Source organism: Dipteris shenzhenensis, chromosome 28, assembly GCF_047967505.1.
Source record: "Dipteris shenzhenensis isolate YYH24624 ecotype China chromosome 28, Dip_SZ_1.0, whole genome shotgun sequence".
NCBI lineage: Eukaryota > Viridiplantae > Streptophyta > Polypodiopsida > Gleicheniales > Dipteridaceae > Dipteris > Dipteris shenzhenensis.
In genome coordinates, this window is record NC_141623.1 from 32,810,411 (window position 1) to 32,826,742 (window position 16,332).

Consider the following 16,332-nt stretch of genomic DNA (forward strand, 5'->3'; position numbering starts at 1 on the left):
AAGGATGTGCAAGGTAGCAAGAGGCTAGGAACTCACATTGGAAACAGTAATACCAGTGACAAAAGGAGTGGGGGCAGAAGAAGAGTGTCAAACAGAGCAAGGAGGAAACATTTCTCAATGAAATAGCAATGGAAGAATTTACAAAAGAAAAAAAGGGCATGATGTAGTTAGGACAATCTCTAAAACCAACTACTTTGGATCCATGGCAGGCATTAAAGAAAAACCCCCTTTACTCAGTGATGATGCATACTTGCACCACAAGTAAATGTTTCCTATAAAATTAGGACTTGTAGAAGCAAGTAATATGTATTGAAAAGGTGGCTAAATACACTCCTAACACACTCAAACCTTAATTCTGTTGGTGGGCATGACATACTTAAGGCACACTACTAAAGCTGCATACTAGCTATACTTCTAGATGAATTACAAAATCCAAATGAGATCAACCAAAAACAAAGCCACGACTTACCAATTGAATATTGATAAAATCTTCTGTATCATCGATATATTCCTTCAACTGCATACCACAATATCAAAGCGTAAGCAAATCCTCCAAACTGCAAGAAGCCAGACTTAGCAAAACTTGTATTGATCATACGTAAAATCACATACAGATGTTAGCTTGTGGAGTGTTCCATCAATGACCACAAAGTAAGCTTCTAAAAGCATCTCCAGCTCTTCTATGTTTTCACTATCTTCTTTTGAGCTCCCCGAACTTCTACTTCTTGCTTGACTCGATGCACAACTAAACGACCTCCCCAAATTTTTGGATTCTGGCGAAGAGACAGGAGAGACTGGGGCAGACATAGATGCTCTAGTCCCAAATGACATAAGATGCTCCTTTTGCAAGGCAAACTCCATGCGCTCCTTTTTCTCAGTCAAATATATCTCAGCCATGTCTCCATCATCATCCATCAATTGTTCAATTTCATCTCTCACCTGTAACAAAAACAAATTATATGATTTCTGCACTTTAATCTATACAGACAAAGAGAGTAAAGTGTTATTTATTCAGATCAATTAGACATTTTACTCAAGAACATCATTACAAATATTTCAACTATATTGCAGGATATTACCTTTTGCACACGACTAGTCAAAGCGACAAGCTTGCTTTTGAGTCTACGGACACGTTCCAAATTTAGTGTATTGAGTTTTGAAGTCAGCTCATCTAGAACAGGGTATGCCTCAACTTCCAATTCCATGGCCTGATTTGAGTAAATGCGTTATGACCATAATCAACAAAGAAATCACTCAATGGCAGAAAACACAAAGCAATATTGCTTAAAGCAGCATTTTGACATAGATTTGATCTAGTTAAGAAGTTGTCAGCCCACAATTAAGTAATTTGACTCTCTCTCTCTCTCTCTCTCTCTCTCTCTCTCTCTCTCTCTGAGATACCATGTGCAGTCCTTAACTATCTTGTTTATCCAGATGCTGTTAAGTCATTTTGACATTTTGCATTTTGTCCCATAGGCCCGTGAGGCCTCCTGCAGACGTTAATACGACTCTCTCTCTCTCTCTCTCTCTCTCTCTCTCTCTCTGTGTGTGAAAATACTAGAAGCTGAGGAAAATAGAGGATAGATAGCACAATATGCCAGGCAAGTAAGCGGAACACAACAGGGAATTACATAAATATATGTTAAGATGCCTACACGAGGTTGTATGGAAGATACAGGGAAAGGAAGCTTTGGAAGCTGCTATAAATGTCTACACAACAGGAGGAGTGCCCAAGAGTGGGATCTCGAAGGTGATCTCTCACTTTCACAAGATTTGCCTTGGTTGGAGGGTTTGGAAGCCACCAATGTAGCATTGTTGAATGAAAAAGCGCATGTAGACAAGGCATTGGCTGAGTTCAAGAAACAGAGCAGACGCATGCAAGATGAATGGCTGAAGGAGAAAAGCAAGAAGGGAGACTGGGAGAAGGAGCAATATGGGAATCAGAAAAACCCAGCCTCAAGATCAAATGCAAGCTACGGGAACCGAGCTACAACAGTTGAGAGATGCACAAGGAGCTTTGGAAGGAGCACACAAAGCAATGGAAGAGCTGAAATCTGAGAACGAAAAACTAAAAAAAGGCCTCGAATCCTTGCAGGCCACCATAGCACGCTGAATTCACACAAAAGATCACAGAAGGAGAGGCTGCAATCCTAGAATGGAAACCTGTAATCAAGGAAGGCACAGCTGCCCCCAAGAAAGAGATTATTTCAGATGCTTTGGAGGAAGATAAAAGGGCGAACAGCAAGGCTCTAAATGTTTTGGTTCAAGGTCTCACAATGGGAGACACCCCTATGGCGGATGCACATGTTTTGTTAACCAAAATGGGTGTGAACCTTACATGCGAGACAGCTTGGAGAGAGGGCAAGCCCGAGGCATCTACAAGGCCACTAGTGATGAAGCTCCGGATAGCTATGGATAGGAAGACCTTCATGAGTGCGATGAAAGGGGGAAGGGCAGGGCAGGTTAGAGAAAGGAGTAGAATTGGTAGGAGGGAGAGGGAGAGAGGGGGAGAAGGAGAGAAAGGGGTAGAGGGAGAGGAAGAGAGAGAGAAAGAGTGAGGGGAAGAGAGAGATAGGGAGAGATTGACATGCCATCCCAGATGAAACTCTGTCTGATTTATATGTCTTAGTGATACCAGCATGTCCTGTTGTAGGAGATGAGTGCATTTCCTGCAAAATAAGCCGTTTATACTTTGAATCTAGCACAATATAAATTCTGTACTTACGGTACAACAGCACATTATGAAGCTTAAATTCAGCATGCCCTTGGTTTGAAGGCTCCTGTAACTCCAGAAATATGGGAGCTGCTTTCGAATCCTCCATATACTCTTCCTGAATCCCATGAATCTTGATAGATGGTGGAAACAGCAAACAGACTACAAGCCCACATTCTAGACAAAACATCGGCAACCACATTTTCTTGCCTCTTCCTGTACTCAATGTCAAAATTGTAAGACTGGACTGCAAGCAACCACCTCTTCTGCTTCATGGACAAATTGTGTTGCGTAAGGAAGTACTTGAGTGTCCTATGATCCGTCTTAATCTTAATCCTGCTTGAGTGTCCTATGATCCGTCTTAACCTTAATCCTACTACCGTACAGGTAGTGGTGCCATTTCTCGAAAGCATGTAGTATGGCCAGCATTTCCTGATCATAAATATGATAGTCCAATTCCTTGGCTGTAAATTTTCTGCTCTCAAAAGCTATAACTCCATGTTGCTGTCTCAGAACAGCCCCCAGATCCTTTACCACTTGCATCCGTCTCTACAATGAAAGGGTGTGAAAAATCAGGTCACACTAATACAAGTGCATTACTCAAGGCATGTTTGAGGTCCTCAAAACTGAGTTGTGCTTCTCTTGACCATTTGAAAGCATCCTTTTTGAACAATTCATTGAGAGGGGCTGCCCTCTTGGCAAAATGCTTAATAAATCTCCTGTAGAAAGAAGCCTGACCCAAAAAGCCTAAGTTGGGTGGGATTTTGCGGCTGTGGCCAGTCCCTTATGCATTTTACCTTGGCTGGATCTACCTGAATTCCATCCTTGTTCACAATGTGGAATGAGCTAAGGCTCACACTTATCTACTGGGCCTATGTCTCCGCTCCCTAAAGTCATCTGTATGCAGATGGGGTTGCATGGTATGGGATGTGTAGTCTTACCTAGGAGACAATTGGTCGGGTTGCCTGACTTTCAGGTTGGAGTTGGTCCTTGAGGATCTACAATTGGTTGGTGATGCTACCATGTGGGTCCTTGTGTTAGTGATCTAACCTCTATTGGTCTTACATGTAGCTTGAGGATAGAGATTAGCGTAGAGTAGAACCTCCAGGTTAGCTAAGGGCTAACGTTGTATGAAGCAAATAAAGATCCAAACAATCTGAACTTTATATTAAAGCTCTATCCAAATTTATATATAATATTTTACCTATCAAAGTACTTTCAAATATACATCAATTAATGTCCTAAAACAAAGGGCTTTTCTCCCAGGAAAGAGGGGTCTTAGAATTGGTGAAACTATCAGTGCTACTGCTGTTCACAAGCATGTGAACAGTCTTGCCATTAATTTGCCCTTTCAACCTAATAGTTTCAGCACTTTTAGCACCCATCAAGGCATGAAGAGAGATGGTATAAAGTGTTGGCTGGGCATCCCAATAAATTTTGTCTTCGTCCACAAGAGCATTTCCATGAGAATCCTCACATGCATGAAAATCCCTAGCATAAGAAAAGATGTAGGTCTACAACCTCGCATGCCACGAGTGGCGTGAATGTCCAGTGATGACTTATCATGAATATCATGACCAGTTGCACCACCTAGATCAAAAGGAAAATCAATCCTCTTTGTGGCTCCATTGTCAAGAGCCTCATCCGCATCCTGTGATCTTGTTGTCTCATCATGAGAGGCATCGAATGAATCTATGGCATCAACCAAATCCTCATCATCAGAGATTTCAATGATCATATTGAGCTTGGCTGAACCAGTATTTCACATCTTGCAAACATCCCGATGCTCAAGGGTCCATTTCTCCCCACACTTAAAGCATAAGTTGTCCATTATGGCCCTGGTATACTACTAAATTTCTGCTTTTTCCTTTCCAGCAGTAGGCTTAGTTCCTGACTTGGCATCTGATGGCCTATATGGCCTGGCATAGGGCATTTTACTACCTGAAACGTAGGAAACCTTGGAAAGGGCTTTGCTGCAAATCCTTAGATGTAGAAGCTGTCTATGTCCAACTTTTACTAGCCATGGGTCTTGGCTTGAATGTTCTCTTTCTTTTTTTTTGCAAAGAAAGGAACCTTCTATTAATGTTTGAAAACTTCATACAAAACAGCAGCCCTAAAGGTGCTGAGTATCGAAAAAAAACTAGATAAAGTCTGAAAGAAGAAAACCAACCTGTTCTAGAGAAACCCAGCTCACTGCCCAAGGAATCTTTGGTACAAGGGTTAATAGCTAGGTGGGGAGACTAAACAACCAGCAAATCCCTCGCGGAGTGAATATGTAGAAAACTCCTATAGGTGAAGCCTTGCAAAAACGTGCGCACCTCGTGATAGTCTTCCACACTGTGATACTGACTACTACCTCCCACAAGCTATCCTCCAAAGGGGAATGATGATCCCAGCTATCAGGAAGGACTGCCTCATGGAGCTCTATCCTCTGAATGCTCTGATACTGTATCCGGTGATAGGACAAAAAATGTATCAAGTTTTTGAGCACTGTATATAGCTGTGGGTAGGCACATAGATGTACACATCTAAGGTAGGTATAGGCTTTTAGTATTTGTGGATTTTTCTTTCACAAGCATGATGGACTGATGTATAGTTTTTTGAGACAATAAAGTATGTTTTGCAGGGACTTCATGGGAAATTATGAAATGCAATGTGGTTGTACCAGACCTCCAGAGCAAGGGTATCTAGTGTGTGGTCAAGTGACAATGTTTTTGGGGTCATGTAAAGTCAGGTCAAGAAGGGGTTTTTTTAATTTTCCTGAGTCAATGCGGTCTTGCATGTTACAAGAATTTGATATGTTCTGGTGCCCATGTTAAGGGGCTTTTCATGTGGGATTACGGGGGTGCATGCAAGCCTTAATGTGCATGCTAATGTGTGTGGGATTTGTGTGACTAAAGGTCCAAAATGTGCGTTTAATGTGCCTTGGGGGGTATTTGCATTTTTTTATTGGAGAGTGGTAAAATGTCACTGATGAGGTGGCAAATTAGGCTGAGTGATGGATGAAGGGGAGCTTCTAGACTGTGAGCTAGAGCTACGTGAAGATGGCGGCTGGGAGCTGATCGGGTCGACGCTGGAAGGATCTACATTGCACTTGGGGGCTCGACGCTGAAGATGGCGGCTGGGAGCTGATCGGGTCGACACTGGAAGGATCTACATTGCACTTGGACGACCAGATTTGTGGGAGTCTCGTAGATGAAACAGAGGGTGTGCATAAGCAAAAGGCTGAGCACCCATCAAGTGAAGTCCTACGTACGTGACGGGATGGGGATTTCCGACTATATGCTTGGCACAAAGGGACTCCAGGTTTGGAAAGGATAAGCTCTGGGTGCTCCGGGATTACAGCTACGTGGTGAATTCATATCGAATGGGAGAGAAGGGTTATTGCGGACGCTGCTGGTTATCTTCACGTAAGGGAGTTTGTGAGCTTGTGTATGCTGAGAAGACCTTGGCACTGGAGATCTCCAGAGATAGCAAGCTGTTTGTAGTTGGCTGAGCATGGGTACCACACATGCAGAGCGGTCGTCCTTTTGCACGTGAGCAGATGCAAGAGAGGCTACGAAATATCAACGTTATAGGAAGGAATTCAAATGTGGGTGTAACAGAAAATGATGCAGAGAATGCGTGGTCTGGCTAGGATCATATGAAAGGGTTGTTGCTGGAGGTGTCTTCCATTGGGTTTGTGCGTGATTGGTGATGAGCTATGGATTATTAAAGCTTGAGGTGTAACTGTGTATCGTTTTCTGCTCGCTGAAGGACTGTTGTGGCGACGTGAAGTATGAGAGTGGAGTACTCTGGGCAAGAGAAGGATACATACGCTGGAAGTGGATTTGTAAGGCAGAGATGGTTGATGCGATCTGCCAGCCAGTCCCTTTCACTCTTTGGTCATTGACTGCAGCTTTGGGGAGAGTTTCGAGCTGTTGTCCTTGATGGAAGCTTAGGAGTTTTGGCTGTGGGTTCATAGTATTTTGAGGCTATGACTGTTCTCTGAGTCTTGGGGGGAAGTTCAGTTCTAAGTTTATCTGTTTCGGGCTGTGTAGTCTTTTGGTTCTCTCTGAGTCTGTGTGATCCATGTTCAGTCAGTTTTTCTAGGGGTTTGTCTCGGTGCCTAGTACAAAGACACATACTCTAGAATCTGTTATATTAGCTCATCATCTACGAGCCCACATTGTTGCGTATCCCTATGAAGTCTCAGCTATGACACTAATGTGGTAAAGTACATAATTTCCTGGCTGTCTTTCTCTTTTTTTCTTATCATCTTTTTTGGCGATCATGCTGGGGAATCGGAGTTTTGAATTGAGATTAGGTACTCAAGACAAAACAGCCTAGAAGATTGGCTAGGGAATGTTGCTTGAATTTCTGTGTGGTTAGGGATTGAAACTATGAAGAAAAAGCCTTGCATGAGAGTGATTTATTGTGAGTTATGTTGGGAGTGTGGATACAGGAGACAGAGATGCCTTGATGTTGAACTTCGAGTGATACGTCTCCGTGCTAAGGTTCAGAAGGCTTTGAAAGTGATTGCTCTTAGGAAGAAGAATGCCAGTTAGATGTAGGGTAAGTTTCCTTCAGTAGAGTAATTATTTTTGTTTTCTTCCCAGAAGAGGCTGGGTGGTATTTCTAGTTGGGAGTGTGTCTGAGATAAGTCAGTCAGGAGGAGAGATGGCTCATGAATTTCCTCGATTTCACGGGTTGCCCAATGAATACCCAGAGAGGTTTTTAGAGTTCCTAGAGTTCACAGCTCTTGTTAAAGACAAGAATGCTCCAGAAGTCCTTCTTCAGATTCTATCCTTTTGTCTGTTGGGAGAAGCGAGAACTTGGCTGCAGACTTTCTCTGCAAGGATGCGTGATGATCAGGGTGCTAACAGAAACCCGACTTATCTAGAGGTGAGGACAGCTTTCCTGGATAGGTTTATGTGTGTTAGAGATCCTGATGGCATTTAAAGAGAGCTATGTTTACTGCAGCAACAGCCGACCCAGTCAGTGGATGAATATGTCGGTAAGTTCACTGTGTTGTGGAATAAATGGCAGGTGGCCTTATTGCCTGAAGTTCCTCCCAGAGTCATAAAAAAGGATAGGTTTGTTGCTAGTCTGAAGCCGGAGATTAGGATAAAGATTGAATGTAAAGAGCTGGTCACTTATGAGGATGCTCTCAGGGTACCAAAAGAGAAGGAGAGGAAGCAGAAAAGATTGTCACAAATGATGCAGGAGATGCCAGTGGTTCAGCATGTGCCTGAAATTAATTCTCTCTCATGTGAAGGCAGAAATATAGAAGCCTGAAGTTAGAAAGGAGGAGAATATAAAAGAAGAAATTCACGAAATGTCGAAGCTTATGAAGAGTTTGAGTCTGAATTTGATGAACGGTAGGGGAAGAGGTAGATCATTGGGTGGTTATGGCAGCATGCCGGCAGCATGCCTTCTTCAAATGATTCAGCCCCGTGGCACGTAGGATGAGGTCAAGGGTCATTTGCACCTTGTGTCCAGTGCTTTAATTGTGGAGAGTGGGGACATTATAGCACACACTATGATAAGCCTCCTCGTGTTGGAGGTGATGTTTATCCACTGCCAACAGGGTTAGATAATAGGGTGAATGATCACAGTGTACAAGTAAAAGTACAAGTAAAAGATGCAGCTCAGCCTAGTACCTCAAATCCACTGGAGAAGAGAAAGGGAAAGGTAAGATAGTTAAAGATGTCATGCCATTAGGGAAAAGAGATAGAGAAGAGAAGGTTGGTCCGAGTGCAAAGAAGGGGAAGCAGTTTGAGGAGATGATGACCTACCAAAAGAAGAAGAGCAGGATGCCTAGAAGGAAGTACATAACTGCAGATTATCCCATGGGGAAGGAGCAGGGTGAGTATGATTTGGTGGAAGATCTTTCAGCGAGGAAACTGGACATTACATCTGCCCAAATGATTGGTCTGTGCCCAAAGCTTAAAAAAGAATGGAGGCGGGCTGTAAATCCAGCAAAGAAGAACTCTCATAAAGGTACAACTAAGCTGAAGTCTGTCTCAGAGTTGCCAGATCTTTTACATGCTGTGGAAGCCTAGCATAAAGGAAAGGGGTTTGGAGAGGCCTTTATAGATGGGGGTGCACAGGTTTGTGTGACTACCCAGGTTTGTATGGAGAGATTAGGACTGAAGATATCCCACTCCTCCACTTATTGCATCAAAATGGCAAACTACTCCAAGGTGAAGACTTAAGGGATAGTACATGGCCTGGAGGTTGAGGCATTCAGTGTTTCTTGTCGAGTGGATTGTCATGTGATGCCTACTGGGTTGGGAGCCTATCTTTTGATTCTTGGAAGGCCGTGGTTGAGGAAGGTAGGTGCAATTCAGAATTGGCAGAAAAGAATCTTTTCTGTACATACGAATGGGAAGAAATTGAATTTCGATATGGTAAGCACGGCTGAAGTTTCAGATTCAGCAAGTGAAGAGGAAGAGAGAAGTGAGACCAGCTGTGAGGATGAGAGCTCGGTGACTTCAAAAAGTAATGAAGGAACAATAGCATTGGTGGATCTAGTAGATGAGGATTCACAGGTAGATTTTGTGGGAGCAGCAGGGTTCGGTGAGGAAGAGGTGGATAGGTTTGAGGTTATCAAGAACTTGATGCAGCCCAAATGTTCTCAAGAATCAACCCAGGTGTTGATTGAGCAATCATTGAATCCTGATCTCAATGTTGAGGAGAAAGAAGAATATTTGAAGATGTTGTAGAAATACCCCAATCTGTTTATCACCTCTTAGGAGGAGATCAGGGGATTTAAAGGGAAGCCTCTGAGGATTGAGCTGAAGGAAGGTGTCAAACCCGTTTTCCAGAGGATAAGGAGATTAAGCCCGGAACAAAGAGATGTGCTGAAGGAAGAGGTAGATAAGCTTCTCAAGGCAGGAATTCTTTATCCTATAGTTCACTCTGATTGGATAAGTCCTGTGGTCATAGTGCCGAAAGGTGTAGACAAATGGAGAGTCTATGTTGATTACAAACCTTTGAATGCAGTAACAAAGAGAAACCACTATCCTCTCCCTTTTCTAGATTATAGTGGCGGGTCATGAAATATACAGCTTGTGTGACGGGTATTCAGGGTACTTCCAGATAGCCATAGCCCAGGAAGATCAAATCAAGACTACCTTCATCACACCTTGGGGCTGTTTTTGTTACGGGAAAATGCCTTTTGGACTTACCACCGGCTCCTCGCAATGCGATCTGCTAGCGAGTCCCTTTCACTCTTTGGTCGTTGACTGCAACTTTGGGGAGAGTTACGAGCTGTAGTCCTTGATGGAAGCTTACGAGTTTTGGCAGTGGGTTCATAGTATTCCGAGGCTGACTGTTCTCTGAGTTTTGGGGGGAAGTTCAGTTCTAAGTTTATCTGTTTTGGGTTGTGTAGTCTTTTGGTTCTCTCTGAGTCTGTGTGATCCATGTTCAGTCAGTTTTGTGGGGGTTTGTCTCGATGCCTAGTACAAAGACACATATTCTGGAATCTGGTGTATAAGCTCATCATCTACGAGCCCACATTGCTGCTGATCCCTATGAAGTCTCAGCTATGATATTGATGTGGTAAAGTACATAATTTCCTGGCTGTCTTTCCTCTTTTTTTCTTATCACCGGTAAGCTGGAGAGACCTCATCAATCTAGAGTGCGTGACCTCCCTCAGCCAACCAGGCCACCATCCCCCAAGTGTAGTCTAAAGAATCTGGATGTGGGTCATAATCCTGAGGGCTCACATCCAGATCCTATGCTTCCCGTTCCACTCTTATACTTGCTGGAATATTTCGGCTCAAATACCTCTGCCAGCTAAGCTGCCCTCTTAATAATTTAAAGGTTATGCGCCTTCACATCTGCAGCCAGAGAAGGACTTAACCCCTGGATGAAATGCAGCAGCTTTCCCTTTTCAAATACATCCTGCACAAGTAGGAAAAGCCTCCAAAAGCGCTGCAAATACTCTTGGACCGTACCGGTCTGACAAGGCATAGAATTCAGCCAAGTACTGATCCAAGACGAGTGGGGATACGAATGTAGTGACCATCAATTCCTTGAAACCCCTTCAGGTGGTTGGTCTCTGAGGCAAATCCCTCATGTATCGCCACCATGTGTGGGCTTAGTCCTGCATATGCATACTTGCAAAAATGATGCACTCCTCCTCAAACTTGGGGTAGAAGCGGAAATAGTCTTCTAGCTTCGTCAGCCACTCCTCCAACTCATTGGAAGTGCGAGTGTCCCCTTTAAACTTATGCACAGAGAGCTTATCCTTCACATCCTTGGCTGCATACTGCTTAGTGTACCCAGCAGAATGTTTAGCATCCTCACGCTTAAGGCTCACATACTGAGCAAAGGGCATCTCATCCCGCACTTCCTCCGGCAACGCTCTGTAAGAGCGTAAGGCATCTGAGAGCATATCGTATGTGGTCACTTGCTACCCATTTATAGCATTCCGCTATGTAATAAGCCCACCAACCTAATGCATGGGCTGTGTATGACTGAAGGTGTACGACTGAAGGTATTCTCTGACAAAAAGAAAGAAAGAAAGAAAGTTTATTAAAGTCTTCGGAAGACCGATGGGTCTATGAGACTGTGAAAATCCTAATACAACAAGCTGTGGTAGTGGAGCTACTAAACGAGTGGCCATACCAATGCAAAATGCAAAAATGCAGAATGGCAGTACTAAGTCCTAAGTACAACATAGTCATGTTGATGGTTGACTATATATCAATCTCAGCATTGTCATCAATATCATCATCATCATCGGCAGCAGCAAGATATCATGATGGATGAGGCAGTGGAGGCATGAAGTCAGTAAAAGAGTGTTGTCGGCCACTCAGAGGTGCGGTCCTGGCACATCTCCTAGTCGTAGCTCAGCGTTTGACTAGGGCTACTGTGACCCCCGTCGGTCAGGCTCCGACTCTAAACAAGGAGGGGATGTCCCCAAGTGTGATTTGTGTGTCGACCCTCTGTCTGAGCTGTCGGGTCACAGGCTCTGGGTCACGGTCATGTTGAGGCCTCATCTCGTGGGGGTCCATGTGATCTAGCTGAAAGAACTCCGTGATAGAGCTTTGAGAGGGATCAGCTGAGGAAGAAGTATGCTCTTGTCTCCGTGCTCAGAGTAACCTCTCACGGTGTCTAAGTGCCTCATGAATGAGACCTGCCAAACACCGCTAGTCTAAGTAGGAGAGGAAACATGCCAAAATCCCATAACTATCCCTGAAGAGGCAGTGGAAACACCCTCGGATCTCATAGTACACAGGACACCTGAAGATGAAATGCTCCTCTGTCTCAACCTCCTGCATGTCACACAGTGTGCATATGCACCTCTCCCTGGGTAGTCGCTCTGCTCTGCCACTCTTGATGCGAAGTTTATGTGAAGAGGACCAGAACTGCCCAAGAGAGATCCTCAGCGAGTGGGGTAGGTGAATCTGTGTGTACCCTGGTGGGTCAATGAAACCCTCCGCTGTGATATGTAAGAAGTGATCTCTGTAGAAGCTAAGCTTCACTGGGAGTTCACTTGGTCCCAACCAGGTCCGAAATGTGTGTAGCTATAGTAGATCCTCACGGATAACCTGGTTGACCTCGTGTGATAAGAGGGGAGAAAACGGAGCATCCATGCTATACTGGAAGGGAGGTAGTCTATCCATGTGGAGCCCCAATCGCTCAAACCATCTCTCTATATGTGCATACCAGCACCTTTCGTCTCCTCCTGCTACAAGTGCCATAGAAGAGGATAGAGCTATCCATGGTAGCCTCCTACGCCCCGAGGTATAATCCCCATATTCCCTAACTCGGTACAGATACGTGATGACATGAGCCATAGAAACATGCAGCCCGGGCTGAGTCTGCCTTCCAAAGGCATCCCTTTGAAAAGATGGTGCGGTAAAAGCCTGAGAAGAGGACTGACCTCTTTCCCAGCTGCCCTGTAAAACCCAAAACCATATCCAAGCACGCTCAAGGGTGCAGTACTGAATGAATGCATACCCAAAGGTCGGCCCAGCCTAGGTAGAAGCACGAAACTGTGAGCCAAAAGATGGTCTGGTATTTGTCAAGAAAGTGCTCTGCGGCACAAAAAAAGCATCATCCAAATCAGTGTAATCCCCATGCTGCGGTACATGCTCATAGGCATGGCATGCATCAGCCATAAACCCTCTGCATGGGCTCGATAACTCATCATGGCTATCTGACTGATCCCCATGCTGGGGTGCGGGCTGCTTACCCTTATTCTACATAGCAATGGCAGATGTGATATGCTGACCAATCTGTTGTCCCATCTGGACAAGAGCAGTATCCTGCATAGCCATGGCTGTGGTAAGCTGTTGGCTGAACTCCTATCCTCCCTGGAGCATAAAGGAGAGGGCCTGGAGAGGGCATCCAAAAACTGTGTCTGTGCTACCTACGTTTCCAGGGATGCAGGAGAGAGAGGCTGAGTGGTAGGAACCTCTGTACCACCAGTGGATGCAGCCACTGTGGCAGGCACTTGCTCATACTGAGCAGCCTCATCACTATCATGCAACATATCACGAGGGCATGCTTCGGTGGCATGGTGAATGGCTCTGGAGAGAGAAGCTCGAATGTAGGCAAAGAGAAATGGATAGCAAATCCCTATTGTCATGAGCACTTGAGATAGTGTGTGGAAACACAAAAACATCGATGGAGAGGCTCAGGAGAAAACTCGTCGAAGAAGCTTCGAAACGGGGCCCGAATGAGCCAAAATAGGGTTGTGAAAAGCCCCTAAAAGAGGTTGGAAAATTTTGAGTTTTTTTTTTTTTTTTTGGGGGGGGGGGGGGGGTCCTAAGTCACCTAGGACAGTTAGGACAACACTACCCTAAGACTATTAGGACTGTTAAGACACTGACTTAGGCTAGCCTAACCCTCCCTTTAACCCTAGTTAGTACTAACCTAGTACCTAAACTAACCCTGGTTAAAATCTAACCTAAGACTTAGAACCTTGTACGCTAAGGTTTGTAGGAGGCTACGGGCAAGGCGGTGCAGCGAGGGCAGCGGAGAAATGCGGCGAGGGCGGCCATGATTGGCGAGCGGTGTGGGCGGAGTAGAGCTCGACGGGCATCACAAGACAGGCGACGGGCAGGATCAAATGCTTCACGCTACCGACGGGCAAGCTCGACGGCAACTACAGAGAGAGGGTTGTGCTCATACATGTTTTGTTTTCCCTTTTTTTTAATTCACAATTTCATGGAAGGGAAGAGTAGCAATGGTTGTTCTGCTCCATGCTTGCCTGCTTGCTCTAGTGCCGCTTAAACCCCACAGTCATGAACCTTGATAGTTGATCAGATTGTGCGTTGGATGTCAGACTCTCACGTTGGTCGTATTTTTGGAGTCTGGAATGAAAGTGAATGGGAAAAACAATGGTGCCAAGGTCGGTGCTCTGATACTAATGCAAGGGCAGGTTAGAGAAAGGAGTAGAATTGGTAGGAGGGAGAGGGAGAAAGGGGGAGAAGGAGAGAAAGGGGTAAAGGGAGAGGAAGAGAGAGAGAAAGAGTGAGAGGAAGAGAGAGATAGGGAGAGATTGGGAGAGAGAGTAGGCAGCACGTAGGAGGAAGGAGGAGGGAGTAGATAGGATTAGATGTCACATCAAAAGGTGCTAGACTTATATAGTCCTTCCACATGTCCCACCTAAAATCCCCCTAAAGGGCCTCTAAATTAGACCATTTTCCCCTTCATTACAATGAGCATGAGGGCGACCTTGAAAGGAACCCAAATTTACTTGGATGATGACCTCACTCTCCTACAGCAGGACCACCGGAGGTACGAGTAATGGCAGCAAGAGAAGTAGAGAAATGGTACGAGTAATGGCAGCTATGATATCAGATGGGCGTGATACTTTGTACATGCCTTAAAGTGGCTGAGATTGAGACCTTTGAAAAGTATCAGGCCCATTGAAGACCCAAACATTCTAATTATGAGACACCCGGATGCAAATTTTGTGACCCTTGTGCATGACGAGTGGTGCAAAACAAGAAAATATGTGTCCTTGACCATGAAAATGATATTAAGTGGGTGAGATTGAGGCCCGTGCACAGTACTGTACCCATTCGATACTCTTTTTCTTAAATGAGACACTGCAATGCATGTTCGTTGAGCCATATGTATTTGCATGGTCCAATCATACACAAGGCTCAACAAACATGCATTGGGGTGATGCATCGGGATGTATCATTTGAACACGAGACTTCCAATGGGTACGATACTTTGCATGGGCCTTAAATTGGGTGAGATATAGGGCTTGTTAAAGTATTGTGCCCATCCAAGGCTCACATGTTTGAATGAGACACCCTGATGCAAATTTTTTAACCCTTATGCATGACGAATGGTGAAAAATGCTTCTCAGACCATGAAAATGATATCCGATGGACATGATAATTTTCACAAGCATTACTCTAGGTTATGTTAAGACCTTTGAAAATAACCATGCCCATCACAGCCTCCACATTTGAATAAGGAACCCGATAGGGAAATGGGCTGCATACAGGTATAGTAAGGTGATCATTTGAGAGAGAGGAGACAAGGAGGAGAAGGAAGATGGGGAGTTATGAACAGTGTCAAGCCCATGGGACGAGTGCACACATTGAACTGAAAATAGTAGTGTGGAATTGTAATGGCACGCTGTGGTCCGGTTCTTGGAGATAGACACTGACAGAGATATGATCTTCTACACCGAGACACATAAGAGCCTAGAGAGAGGGCTGCCCACAGTGATAGGATACACATGGGAGTCAGCTCATAAGAGGAAATTGAGGAGAGAGAGCAGAGTACGAGGTTCTAGGGGAGTAGCTGTCCTTTTCAAATCACACTTGAGACCACTAATATCTATGGTACGGAGAGAGGAACATATGTTGATACGAGTCCAGCTCTAGATGCCTGACCAATTTTTATTGCGGGGTGCTACTTTCCCCTAGACACGTCATCTTATGCACATGAGGTCACTACAGAGGAGAACAGCCCCTACGAGATGATAAATGATGACATCACAAAGTTCTCCACACAAAGAGCCACCCTCCTTCTGGGGGACTTCAATGCATGGATAAGTGGGCCTGCTAGACTTTGCATATGAGAGAGATACCCACATAGTTCCAGAGATAGATGCAGCTGAGCTTGGGATACTGAGGCACTCTACAGATACCTCACATACTGGAGAACTCACTTGTTTCCCACGTGGCGGTGGGACAAGTACAGTGGACTACCTACTAGGCCCATTAGCCTTCGTCTCACGGATACACAACTTCATTGTCCCTCCCCCTCCTGCACTCAGAGCTACTGACCACTCATACCTGGCCTTCTGTATCTCTACTATTATTCCAGCCCCACAGGGAGAGCCCCTCCCGCGCCTGCACGTATCCAGATCCACTTTGACCATGCCCTCGACCCAGTGTATGAGAGTCACTTAGACAGAGAGCTCTTTTCGGCCTACTTGGAGATGATATAGACCTCGCTCGTGCCACGGACACCCTTGTCTCAGTGATACCGGACACTGCCACCATATCCTTTCCCACGACCCGATTCACACGGGTCTGAGATGGGGTCTACGATGGGAAGATACCTCAAAATCCTTGGTTCGACGATGAGCATAGAGAGGCGAGAGGCCACCTCACATGGGAGCAGGCCTTGGGTCACCTGATGTCATCTGA

The 16,332-nt window shown here is 45.0% G+C and overlaps 1 protein-coding gene across 2 annotated transcripts in view; it reads right to left on the reverse strand.

The window, feature by feature from the left end:
* LOC147883469 (magnesium transporter MRS2-1-like) overlaps positions 1 to 16,332 on the reverse strand; it is a 53,108-nt gene that overhangs the window by 21,684 nt on the left and 15,092 nt on the right. For both annotated transcript variants that reach the window (XM_087399330.1, XM_087399329.1), the window contains exons 2-4: positions 1,080 to 1,208; positions 613 to 939; positions 470 to 517 (exon numbers count right to left, since the gene is read on the reverse strand). In XM_087399330.1, the coding sequence (XP_087255456.1) occupies positions 470 to 517; positions 613 to 939; positions 1,080 to 1,208 (504 nt within the window). The remainder of the gene's footprint in view (positions 1 to 469; positions 518 to 612; positions 940 to 1,079; positions 1,209 to 16,332) is intronic.